Raw genomic sequence first — 13,489 nt, 5'->3', positions numbered from 1 at the left:
TTTCTGGCAATGCCAGCTGCCTGCCCTGGAGAGTTTGGTCTCATCCATCACAGTGTGAGCTCAGGGTGGGGCTGCTGCCATTGCCAGCGGGGAAGACAAGAGGAGGTTCCCAGGGGCCTTTGGGTGTTGGAGAGCAGAGGCAGCCTTAGGCTTGGACCATGCTCAGCTCCTGTCCTTCCTGTCCCCAGGGCAGCTGAAAGGTGTCCCCCGACTTGAGGGTCCCATCGAGAAGCCTCCAGGTGGCCAAGGAGCAAGCCAGCTGAAGTGGGGTCCACAGCAGCCCTAGGCAGGGAGCCTTGGATGGTTTGGTGTCTGCTGACATGGAAGCCCTTGGGAAGATGGTGCTTCAGTGGCCGGCTGGGCAGGTAGGCAGCTCAGGCCCAGAAGGAGGCCTTGACCACACGGCCCTTCAGTGGCTGTGGCGGCCGGAAGTTGTTCACCATGTGGATCCTCTCATCCTCCTCTGTGGTGAAAAGCAGGCTCCGGAATTTCTCCATCTTAAGGCAGAAGAGATACTCAGTGCAGAATGGGGGCGCTGTGGTCCTCTCTGATCCCAGACACAACATCTGGCATACCCTGCCCAGCCAGTTCTGCCCCTCTCTCCTCTTCCCCCTAGGGCTTGTCCCTACTTCTCCCCACTCATTTCTCCTTTGGGAACCCAACCTCAGTTACTTACTCACTAAAGAGCCTCTGAACCTGGACCCTGCTCCACCTAGTTCCAGTTCCTGTCTAGCTAAGAATCATCAGCAAATGCAGCATTCAGATTCTAACACACTAGGGGTGGTCCCAGGATCCAGGGATCTCTCCTAGTCTGTGTCCAGGTCCTAATAACTAACAACCAAGCTGACTCCCACCCAAGAATTGAAACATTTATTAGCAAAAGATGGGAGCCTTGATGGTGGGACCACAGGCTGTGGGCTGCTGGTTGGGAGAGTCACACTGCCCAGGTGTGCCTGAGTGTCGCATCCTTCCGTCTGGTACTCTGGGAGGGCTCACCTGCCTCTCAGAGATGCTGATGGGCTCCCGGAGCACAATCCAGGTGACACTCTCGGTCAGTGGGGGTGTTGTCAGGGAGCCAGGGTAGGTCCAGTAGTGCCGGCTGGCAGGCAGGAGGTACTTGGGGTTGAAGCAGCTGAACTGGGCCTTGGTGCCCTGGGGCAGGGTGGGGGACCCAGGAGTCAGCAAAGACCTCCCAACAGGATGAGACCAACACCCTCCCCACCCATTTCTGTCAATAGGATTTAGGCTTCTCCTTGGCCCATTGATGCAAATTGTGGCCAGATGTCTGTGATCCCAGAGGCTATATTCCAGCCTGGCTGGCCCTCTCCACCCATTCCCTTGTATGTAAAAGCTGTGGTTCCTAAAGCTCTTTGGGCACCATGTTCTCTCCCTTGCCTTCAACAGAACTTAATGGCGCTGCTGGTCAGAGAACCATTAATGTGACAGGCATCTTATCAATCCTATGCCCAACCAGACTTCACGCTGGGCATTCAGTGGGGCCATGGACCCTGATGACGAGGAGTCAGTTGCAGGGCACCACAGGTGCTGACCTGCACCCTTCACCTCTGCCAGGGTTTGCTGCCAGGATGGAGGAGTGGATGGGCCCACTCCATGATCTAGCCTCTTCCTTCCTCCCCACCAGGCTGCTGTAGATCAAGAGCATGGACCCCTGGTCTCACCTTAAACCGAACCATGTAGAGTGCATCTGTCAGACGGTTCATGCTGGGGTGCTCGTCCCCCGTCTGTCAGGGAGAAGTAGTGTGAGGCCAGATCTCACTGTGTTCTGGAACTAGGGGTGGTACCAGGCCTCCCACGGCCTTCTGGGCCCAGGTAACCCCCTCACCTCCAGGAAGACACCAACCACAGCCAGGCCATCGGGTGCTGAGGCCGCCTCCCCAAAGGTGCTGTACTTCTTGGCATTCCAATGAACCAGGTGCAGCTACAGGGGCAACGACAGGCCAGGCCAGTGCTTAGTGCCTCCCAGGGGCCATGGGAGCTCAGAGCCAGGCTTCCCTCACTCCCACCGGACTCCTGGCCCCTCTGCGGGAGGGGCGGGCCACAGATAGCATTTACCCTGTTCTGGGCCTGACCCTTTTCTGAGCCCCAAGGGACCAAAGAGATCAGGCCCTGCCCTCCGTGAACTGTGAAACAGATAATGACTATCCAGTGTGACACCTCCCTGAGGAAGTGAAGCCTGCAGCTGAGTCCAAAGAATAAGAAGGGGGTTATCAGATGGAACTCTTGGGACAAGGTATTCCAGGCTGAAAGAACAGCAGCCTGGAGATACGAAAGAGCCAGGTGTGGGCAGGGGATTCATCACATGCAGGTCAGTATGGGAAGAGGTCAAGGGAGATGAGGCCAGGCAAGGCCAGTTCATGCAGGGCCTTGAATGCCAGGCTTAATCCTTGAAGGGTTGTTAGTAAGGCTGTGGTGGGACTGGATTTGTCCGTCATAAAATTCCTTCTGGACACACAGATCAGGACGACAGTAGGCAGAGTTCAGGTGGAAGACCTGAACTACAGGTGAAGGGCGTCTCTCCCAAAGGTCCCCGAGTGACTTCACTCTCTCCAGTACCCCACACCAGGCAACTGTCAAGACCCTGGCTCCCCAGTCCCCAACTCTTCCCCAAGTGGTAAAGGGATTCAGGTAGAGGAGGGTCTTACTTCGCTGGGGAATGACTTGCCGTCCACCGTGTGCTCTGAGCCCTCACTGTGCTTCTTGCCCCAGTGGAAATGGAGCTGCCTGAGCCGGTAGGGCCCATCCAGGGGGCCCCCAGTCACCACTGCGGGGGAGAAGGGCAGTGTGTAGCAATTGCTGTGAGAGAGCCCACACCGCCCGCAGACAGCAGCGCCAATATCAGGGCAGTGCTCAGGAGAGGGATAAACTTTTCATTTGCAACATTCCTTGCTCTAAGTGGACTTGGATCAGTCCCCGCCCAGTTCCCTATGCCCTTAGCTGGGCCAGGGCAGAAATCCTGGAGCCCTGTAGGTGACAGAGGAGTCTGGTACACTGAGTGGGTATATCTCTCCATCTGGATCCTCCCCACTCTTGCCCAGTTTCGAGTGGAAGCTGGGACTTTGCCTCTCAGGCCCCGATTATCACTAACAATAGACCTCCCAGGTCTGGAGCCCTGACCCAGAACTGGGTCGGAAAAATTCTTTTCTTTAGTCCTCATAGTAGCTTATGAAAGACAAAACCTATTATTATTTCTATTTTATAAAGGAGGAACTGAGGCACAGAGAGGGCAAGGCATTTGCCCAAGGTCACACAGCAAGGCACTGAGCTAGGATATAAGCCTGCATCTACTTCATATAAGTTCAGAGCCCAAGGCCCTAATCACCAGGTCGTGCTGCCTCCCCAGAACCTGGAGGATCCCCAGGACCTGATGTCTAGAGGCCAGCTCCTAAGGGTCCCCACTCTGATGGTCAGGCCTAGGTACCTCCAATGTCCCTCCTTCATGCCCTCTTTGGCAAGCCCCACTTATGCTGGTTTTGTGAATTTCCCACTCTGATACCTGGCGAGCTGGGGCCACTCACAAGGCCTCCTGGGACTGATTGAATTTCCAGCTGAAAGAGATCTGGCAGTGGAGGGAGCCCCAGCCAGAGCAGAATGTGAGCTCCTGGATCAGGTGACGGCCCTGGGCTCAGAGTTCCACTAGGCCCCTTGAGGACGGGTGACCAGGGCAGGGCCTTGCCCCCCGTGGGCCCTTCAAGGAGGAGGACCATGGGACAGCCCAGAGGCCCATTCTTGCTGTCCTGCCTCATCTGAGAAGCGGGGCCTGTCCATGGCAATGCTGGGTGGTTGACTGAGCCTGGGGGTGATGGCTGTGGGCCAGGGCCCACAGGCCCAGTCAGGCTGCTCCATCCTGGGGAGGCAGGAGTAGACAGACCTGCAGGCTGAGCTCCCTGCTATGGGCTGGGAGGGCCCACTCTTCTGAGCATGACCCACCTGGGACTCCACAGTGCAGTCTCTTAGGGAGTGAACTGCCTCCCTAAACCTTGAGCTTGGCTCCCTTAGCCTCCTCTCTCCATCCTGACCATAGAACACACTGCCATTCACTGTGTACTTCCTATGTGTTCAGCAGTCTGCAGACATTAATCCCCACAGTGACCTAGAGGGGGACACATTGTTACCTGTTACCCCCTTGGCCAGACGTGGGACTGAGGCTCAGAAAGGTAGGTATCCTGCCCAAGGTCACACAGCTGGGGAGTGGCAGAGACCCAACTGTCTCACTCCCAAGCCTACTTTCTTCCTACTGGTCCCCTACCCCTCAGGCCTGGGCATTCTGATAGGGGACGGAACCCAAACCAAGTCAGAAAGTGAGCCCCTGGATCAGTGGTCCAGAGGAATGTTTCCTTGGGCCTTCGCCTGCCAAGAGTGGCCTTCACTGAGCTATTGATGTCTGAATTGAGCCCTCAGTGCCCTCTGAAGGCTGTTCAGAAGATCCAACCATTTGAAAACTGCTCCTTCATAAACTGTGATCTAAGGTCATCAAGAGCTCCATGTCCCTCCCCAAAGTTCTGGGTGGGAGGCTTTTCTTAGAATTCAGTACCAAGAATGCTGTGTCTCTCTTCTGAGGATCTGTTGGATTTCCTACCTTCTGCAACAAGAACTATAACTGATCCTCTTTCCCCTTTTCCCTAGCCTACCAGGGAACTCAGAGTTAAGCAACTAAGATCATTCCTATCTGGCTTTCCTCCCCTTCTCTGCCCTTTGATTTTCTATTTGAAACTTAAGTTTCCCTGAGTGCTTTCATTGTGCGTATGGGGGGGTTGGGGGAGGCGACAGAGGGGCAAAGTACCAGTCACTTCCTTACATAAGAAACTTTAGCAGGTTCCCTCCTTACCCCACTTCATCCCTCACAGGCCTGGTCATAAGGACAAAAATCCCTTTACTAAGGAGCACTCCCGAGGCTTCCGTCCAAGAATTTATCATGAAGGAACCCGAACTCTAATCCCAGGGCAAAGAGACCTTGGAAGGAGCTGCTACAAGTTCCCACTGGCCTCTCTTTTGTCCAGGACGGTTGGGATCTTGAAGCTGTAGGTGGGTTGGAGAAAAGACCTTCGGAGTGGGAGCAGGCTGGTTCTGGCCCTCCCCAGCTCAGTGAGTCTCTACTTGCCCAACTTAGAGGTAGGTTCTTGAGAAGAATAAAAGAACTGCCTGTGACCTTGGCAAGGGGCCTGGCACACTGAACATTTTATTTCCGTTCTCTCTCTGCTGGGCTTGGCCAGATCACACAGAGAGGAGGGTTTGGCCTTAGGCCACACAGCAGCTCAGTGATGGGGCAGGGAGTGAAAACAAACCTGACCTAAAGCACAACTGAAAGAGAAGAAAGAGAATTAGCATTTCTTGAGCATCTGCTATATGCCAGCACGACAAACATCACTTCAGTTTTTCGTTTCTCCTCTCTATGATCCTAGGGAGGAAAATAGGGTCCTAATGCTCCCACCCTATGCATCAGGAGACTGAGGCTCAGCCTAAGGCTTCACAGCTGGGGAGAAGTGCAGCCTTCCTTCCCTACCACAGCACGTTGCCCCTCCTGAGCCTGCCCGAAACAGGTTAGGATCCCAGGGGGAAGGGTACCAGGGTCCGGCAAACATCACCATAAGGGCCACTTACCACTTCGGTCATCACTGTCATTGAAGTCCACTTGGACAGAGTGGCCATTGTTGGCGATGCTGAGGGACGTGCAGGACTCATAGGAAAGATCCAATGTCCTCAGGCTGGGCGAGTACACAGCCTTTCTGGATACGATATTGATTGGTGACTGGCGGTCTCCCCGGGCAATGGGATACAGCTTGTGCCAGTGTGAGGGGCCTGCAGATGGGGAGAGGGCAAGGACTCAGGCCAACCTGAATCTCTGGGCTGCAGACTGAGGGCACCTGTAGGGGATGGTCTCCGTGCTGTCCTTTCAGAGATTAGCCCCTGCTTTGGAGCCATGAAGTCTGGAGCTCCAATCCCAGCTCTGCCACTTCCCCTCTCAGCCTCCATTTCCTTGTCTGCGAAATGGCCTCACTAAAACTCTCCACCCAGAGCTGATAGGAGGCCCAGAGAGGTAGTGCATGGAAGGCAGCACAAAAAAGCTACAGGCTCAGGGGCAGTTTGGGGTAGTGGGTCCTCCCCGACAGGCAGTATTGCTTAGAGAGGTCCCCGGGCTCCCGAACTCCCTTACCTGACCCTACCAGGTATCTGGCCTCTTCCTGCACTTTGGCCAAGTTCGAGTTGGTGTTTGTGAAAATGACAACAAAAGTTCACATCAACCTCGCTTTGGCTCTGTGACATGAATTTGCTCCTCATACCAGCCTCGTGAAGTAGAAACGAGCATGATCCCCATTTCACAGATGAAGGAACTGAGGGCCACTGGCGCATGTGCGCGCACACACTTGGGCACTGGTATAAATACACAGTGTGTGCATGCATTGCCCCCAGCTGCCCTCCCCAGACATGTGCAGGTCCGGGGAGACTTTCACGTGTGCACACATATATGCACAGTGACCTGAGCTCACCGCACCCAGAGCCATCAGGCCCAGTAACACATGTGTACAAACACATAGCCCTGCCAACTACCTCTGACACACACATATGCACCCTCACACACAGCTATCCCCTGTTGCAAACCCAGGTCTGCACTAAGAGACTACAGCAAAACACATGCTCGTGCACACACATACACACACGCACACACACGCACACACACCTGCATGCACACCCACGAGCACCCACCACCTGCCTCCCAGAGACTCCATCTGCAGCCGAGAGGCTCGGCATCTCCCCGGGGAACATCCTGAGATGCAGCCTATTTTTAGAGCTATTGCCGGCTGGTGCTTCTCCCCGTTTTTGGCTTCTTAAGTTTTCCTGAGAAAACAGCAGCAGGTGCCGACAAAACTGTGTCCCCAGTGGATGACTCAGAATCATGGCCCAGACCCACTGGGTTATTTTTGAAGTCCTGTGAGCATGCTGCATGCCGGCACCTTCATCCTCTGTCTTTTCCTCCCTCATCTCAACTAAACTGGATGGCCCAGGACTGGGCGAGGGGCAGCAGCTTCAGGGTGGCCAGCTATGGGGCAGGCCTATTGGGATACTGGATGCAGTGCTGGTGGGCAGGACCAGCAAGAAGGCTGGAGTCAGGGGGAAGCACCCTGAAGCTGGCTGGGAGCAGGTGCTGGGGGGGAAGAGGATCTTCTATGGGTCGTGTCAACCTGCCCCTTCTCTGCCTCTCTCTACACCTCTGCTGATCTCTGTTGCCTTTTTCTGAAAGTCTCTTTCTAGCTTTTGCATGTCTAGATTTGGGGTTCTCCCCTCCAGAATATTCTCCTGTGTGCTTGGGGTCCCAGAGGGGCCAGAGACACCACAGCACCTCCCTAACTCCTTCTGGCCCATTGTAACCTCCAAACCCCCAGACTTTGTAGCCTAGGACCCCCGCCCACCCTCACAGAGTGCCTGTCTCTCCTCAGATGAGTGGGACGGGGGCGTTCCTCCCACCAGCACTTCCGCTTCTCCCCACCCCACCTGCCTTGCCTGGGTTTCATCCTGGCAGCCTGGATCTTGGCTCCTCATTGTTCATCTCGGGAAAAGCAAGAAACCCTTATCCCACACCCCGACCCCAGTTTGGTAAGAAATAGCCCAAAAGGAACTGACTTGCCCCAGTCTCACACTCGAGCCTTCTGGCTCTCACCGTCTGCCTCTTCTCCCTTCCTCTGCATCTTAAGTAAACTGAGGCAGGATCGAGGAGCTATTCTCCCGGTCAGACCAGGAGGCTGGTGTGGGCCACGGGCTCCCATGCCTCACACCTGGACGTGCTCAAACACCCTGCCCGAGGCAGACACCCAGACACATCCGTGAGCCCCCAGATGCTCCCTTCCTTCACATACCTGCCGACTCGAAAGCTCGGACGCTTCGACCGGGAAACTCTCTGCGCAGGACACCGCGCCCTTGCCCACGGGGAGCCCAGCTCGCCGGAGGTCCCGGCACACACGCGTGCGCGCTCCCCGCACAGACACCGCGCACAGCGCTCCGCCGGGACCGCCCCCCGCTGCCCTGGGCTACCTTCACCCGCTGCGCACTCCGGCGATGAGTGAGTGTCCCGGCCCGGGTCAGAGCGTGCGGGGCCGTCAGGGGCTGCGCGGAAGAGGCGGCTGGACGCGTTCGGCCGCGGGGTGGCTCGCCGGCGGCGGGGCCGGCCGGGGTGCAGCGCGGACTTTGCGCCAGGTGCGGGGGGAGGCAGGGCTCGGGCCGGGCGGGTGGGCCGGGTTCTGGGGGACGGATGGGAGAGGGATCCCGGTCCCGCCTAGAGGATAGGGGGCTTGAGGGTCCCGCAAACCCGGCTGGGCGCGAGGGTCAGGAGCGAGTCCCAGCGGGTGGGGGCCGGCCGGGGTCTGCGCCTACCGTCGTTGTGGCCGTAGCCCCAGCCGTGGTGGCCGGTCATGCTGTTGCCGTCCCCGCAGCCGTGCACCTGCCGGCTCGGCTCAGTTCTGCTCGCTCGGACTGCGGCTCCGGCCCCGCTCGCTGCCGCGGAGCAGCCTCTTAAAGCGGCGGCAGGCGGGAGGAGCAGTTCCCAGGCGACCCGCCCCCCACCCCCCCCCAGCAGGGCGAGAGGGGCCGGCCCTGCCCCGCCCTCGCCCACCCGCCCTCAGGCCAGTTGAGCCCCGAGTTGAGATGCGAGATGCGGGGGGTGGGTGGGGGGCGGTCAAGGGGACCTAAACCCCAGCCCCATCCCCACTCTGGCCCTGGTCGGAGCACTCTCCCTCCTTACCTCCAGCCCGTGTACAGGCTCTGGGGCAGGAGAAACGGCCAATGCTGAGGGCGGCCTCTGTTTCTCCACATCCCATCTATTCCCCAGGCTTGTCACTGGGCAGTAAATCCCACCACCAGAGACCTGGGCTCTGGGCCCTGAGTCCTCTTGGACTGGGACCCTTTTAAACTGCAGATTGCACTGACCATCAGGTGTCCAGAACTGGAGCTTCCCCTGTTTGCCAGACACTGGCAAGTTCTGGGCCAAGCTTTGGGTCCTTCCTGTCATCTAACCCTCTCAGCTTCCCTACAACAATGGGTGGTCCTTGCATTAGCCCTATTTCACAGAACAGGAGACTGAGGCCCAGAGGGGTGAAGTGACTTGCCCGAGGTCATCTAGCCAGAGAGTGAGGGATTTACTCTTAGTTTGTCTCACTCCTAGGCTCTTGTGCTCTTTACTACTTCCCCTTGGTGCTGGGGGGCAAAGGGGTCCTGTGGTTGGGATCTGGGAGCCCTGGGCTAGGAGGAGGCCTCAGGCAGAACCGGAGCCTCAAAGGGGGAGTGGGGAGTTTGGGCTTTAACCACTGGTCATTAAGACAGACAGACCCACAGACACCAGCTGGCTTTCCCATGGAACTAAGTCTGAGGCCTTGCCTCCACCCTCTCCTTCTCTTCCCGGCTTCCTCCTCTGTCCGGGTCTCTTTGCCTATTCCTCTACAGCCCGCTGTTTGTCCCTCCTTTCCTTGCCTCTCCATGACCTTTGGCACACCTGCTGGGAGCTCAGGGCCTCCACCCTGCACTCAATCTCAGTATCTGCCTTGGCCCAACATTTTCCCACCCACAAGGCCTGGTCCTTGCTGTGCCCTCCACCTGGGACGTCCTCTGTCTTCCACCCACGGGCTCCAGCCGGCCCAATCCGACTCATCTGAGGATGTGGCCTTATGCCAAGGATAGGGCTTGTCTCTGGCTAGGCCGCAGCAGGCAGTTTTGGGAAGACAAACAGATGAGTGGATAGAAGGACAGACAACTGATCCCACCCAGGGGCTTGTACCCAACCAGAGTTGAAGGGCCATTTGTGAAATGTCTGCTGGTCTGACCTCTACCAGAGGAGACTATTTCAGGCCCTGTTGTTGGCTGACCTTGTGAAGGAATGTACCATCTTGTCTGCCAGGCTCCCCTATATCTGTGTGGCTGTCTTGGTTTCCCTCTTCCAGGCCCTGAACCCCTCAGGTCCCCAAGTAGAGTTGTGGAGATCAAGGGACAACTGGTCGCTGGGCCAAGGTCAGTCAGTGACTTCCCAACACTGCCTAGATGCTCCTCCCTGACCCAAGAGCTGGAAGGGGCCCTTAATAGAAATCTGACCCTAGGGCAGGGGGGCAGGGCATCATAATAAGCATGTAGGGGGTGGCGCCCAAGACTGGCATGTGACAGGGCATGCAACCTTGTCAAGGTCCCAGGTCTCCGAACCAGAAATGTCATCCTTAGACCAAGAAGACAAAGACTAGCTTCAGAGTGAGGACTGCAGTCTCTGTTCATCTCCCAGAAGAGCCAGCCACTCTTCTCCTGGGGGAGTTGCAACACTTTCAGGGCCTGGGGATGGGCCCAAATGTGTCTACTTCATTGACCTACTTCCCCCTCACTGTGACCCAGAAGACATTTCCATGTTTATTTATAGTGCTAAAAATGTTGGGATTACTTAGTTTTGAATCCAGTTTCATCCGCACAGCAACCCCACTTTACAGATGAGGAAAGCAAGGCTCAGAGAAGTTGAGTTAGGCTGTACTGTGAGCAACTGAGCAAGAATGAAAACCCAGGGCTGCTGAGTCCCTTATTCAGCATGTCTAAAATCACCAGGAGAGGGGAGGAAGTGGATTTTAAATTTGATTGTCATTTGTGTATATATGCGAGACTCTCTTCACAGTGACTTAAGAGAAGCTGGGGAGAGTGTTTCCCTCCAGGGTGGAGACTGGGAGCCCCGAAGGGTGGGGGAGGGTGCGGAATGGGGGTGGGAGGGACACTCTTTACTGCCTACTCCTTTTGAAAGAATTAAAGTATTGCCTCTTTAACAACCAGATAAAAGTTGATCCAATTCTTTCCTTCCTATATCCTGTCTTTGGCAATTTTCTCTGGGTGCTGGAGAACTGGGAACTCAGGTAGGTAAGAGGAGCTGTTGGAGTCTGCCTGTCTCAGGTGAAGCTCCAGTTTCCCCGCAGCCCACTCAGGTCAACTTGGGAAAGACTGTGCCCCCATTCAGGCACCTCCTGTCTCAATTACGTGCCGTCTTTAAAGCTGAATTGATTTCACTGCTCTGGAGTTTACTCTTTGGTCTCACTGGCATCAGTGGCCTCCTGGATTTTGCTGTTTCTGGCAGAGAGGGAGGGCAGGGATGTGTGAGCCATAAGGAAGGGCTGGGGAAGGAGGGCAGGAGCAGATTGCACAGCCACACCTCATTCATTGCGAACTTGACCAGATCTCACTTCCCCTCTCAAAGTTACAAGTCTCTCTTCTCTATAACAATGAGGTGATTAGGGCATCATCCCAGCCCTGACCACCTCATGGGATCCCTGTGAACATTGGTTGAGACAACAGTTGTCCAGTGCTGCACCAACAGGCAGAATCTTGCCTGCTCTTCACTGTGTGTTGTGCACATGGCCAACGGGCCAGACCGAAGACCTAGAGACTCTAAGATCAAAATTACAGCTTATTGTGGGTTGTTTTTTGTTTTTTAAAAAATTTATTTATTTTTGGCTGCATTGGGTCTTCATTGCTGCACGTGGGCTTTCTCTAGCTGTGGAGAGCGGGGGCTACTCTTCATTGGGGTGCACGGGCTTCGCATTGCGGTGGCTTCTCTTGTTGTGGAGCACGGGCTCTAGGTGCACGGGCTTCAGTCGTTGTGGCTCGCGGGCTCTAGAGCACAGGCTCAGTAGTTGTGTGTGGCGCACGGGCTTAGTTGCTCCGCGGCATGTGGGATCTTCCCGGACTAGGGATCGAGCCCGTGTCCCCTGCATTGGCAGGTGGATTCTCAACCACTGCACCACCAGGGAAGTCCTGCACCTGTTTTCCAACCTATCAGATGGGAATAGAGAATCGAGAGGGCTAATAGGATGGTCAGGTGAGGTGATATCTGTGAGTGTCCTGGAACCAAGCATGTACTCTCAGACCTCTGTTCTTTCCCCTTCTCCTTAGCTTGTTTGGGCACATTTAAACCGAACATTCCTTTTCCAGTTACAGTGGTAGCACCTATTTATTGTAGAAAATTTGGGAGAATCAGAAAAGCATAGTAAAGAAAACTAAAATCACTGGTCATATTACCACCCAAGAATCACCGCTGTTAACATTGTAGTGACCATGCTGCCGGGCTTTTTCCATATTTATTAGTAGTACTTAAAAGACAATCGGAATCATATGTGGAGCTTTGGGACCAGTTTTTTTTTTTTTTCACTTCATGCCCTATGATAAGCGTTTCCCTGTGTCATCAGTCTTGGAGAACTTGACACTTACTAATTGCACAGTGCTCTAGTATGTGGATTATTTCCAGTTTTCACAATTGTAAATGCACTGCAGTGGACATCCTTATTTATCCATCTTTGTGTGTGTGTCTGATGATTTCCCTGGGAAAGTGGTATAACCAAATAAGATGAGGTACACATTGTAGGTAAGGCATTTTAAAATGTAGAAGGTATGGTGGAAATAGTTTTAGAAATTTATTCTTTCATTCAAAGCATTTATTGAAGACTTATTAGATGCGAAGGGCTGAGCCAGGCATGGGTGATACAATTGTGAACATTACAGACCCAGTTTTCTCAGCCGAGGGGTGGAGGAAAGAGGCAAGAGATTGGCCAATGAGCACCAGGATGAGAAGGGCTGGGATAGATAAGGTCAGGTAGGGAGGGCTAGTGGCTAAGGCCTGGGAGTGTGTCCTAGGTTGTGATTCATTCTTCCTGGCTGGTTTCCCACAGATTATAACCTCTTCCAGGGCAGAGGTAGCCCCAAACTTCCTGGAAGCCCAAGTATCCTGTCTGCTCCAGCTGAGACCAACCAGGATGGGTAAAATAATAGACCTAAGCTGGGTCTGGCTGGATCTGTAGGGGTGTTTGTTTCTAATCCCTGTGCCACCTTATAATAGCTGTGAGAATTTGGAATTTTACTCACCTCTCCAAGTGTCTGCTCTCTTGGGTATAAAATGGGGTAAACAGTAGTATCTATTGCATTGGGTGAGTACAATGAGCACAGAATGGTGATGCGTGTCAAGGGCCTGCCTGGCATATGAGTACTCAGTAAACAGGGGTTGTATAGGGATTTGGGGGCTCAGTTTTCCCACCTGTTCAGTGGGAGATTGGCCTAGGTTGGTGGTTCTCAAACTTGAGCATGCATCAGGATCACCAGGAGAGCTTCTTAAAAGTTTCCGAGGCCTCACTCCAGAGTTTCTGTTTCAGCAGGTCTGGAATGGGGCCTGAGAATTTGCACTTCTAACAAGTTCACAGGTGATATTGATGCTTCTGGACCAGGGCCTCACTTAGAAAACCAATGGTCTAAATGAATGCAGCCTTTGTTTCCTGGTCTGATACCTTTGATTCCCTGTCTTCTATAATAGGAAGAACTTGTGAGGTGCCCTGAGTTCCCAGATGGCAGGGTTTGTGTCTGGTCAACCGCCATGGCTCCATCACAGGCACCTTTACATGCTGTTATGGGTTGAATTAGATCCCCCCAAAGTTGTTGAAGTCCTAACCCCCAGGACTTTTGAATGTAATCTTATTTG

The 13,489-nt window shown here is 54.6% G+C and overlaps 1 protein-coding gene across 1 annotated transcript; it reads right to left on the bottom strand.

Moving 5' to 3' along the window:
* Positions 1–374: 374 nt before the first annotated feature.
* Positions 375–8,425, bottom strand: CA7 (carbonic anhydrase 7; the record flags this gene model as incomplete). The annotated part of the gene is made up of 7 exons (XM_082677516.1): positions 375–497; positions 997–1,152; positions 1,680–1,742; positions 1,844–1,939; positions 2,664–2,782; positions 5,620–5,817; positions 8,386–8,425. The coding sequence occupies 7 exons, from the start codon at positions 8,423–8,425 to the stop codon at positions 375–377; spliced, it is 795 nt and encodes a 264-aa protein (XP_082533642.1).
* Positions 8,426–13,489: the final 5,064 nt, after the last annotated feature.

This window comes from Grampus griseus (assembly GCF_964374135.1).
Source record: "Grampus griseus genome assembly, chromosome: 19".
Lineage (NCBI taxonomy): Eukaryota > Metazoa > Chordata > Mammalia > Artiodactyla > Delphinidae > Grampus > Grampus griseus.
This window is presented reverse-complemented; position numbering and strand designations above follow the sequence as displayed.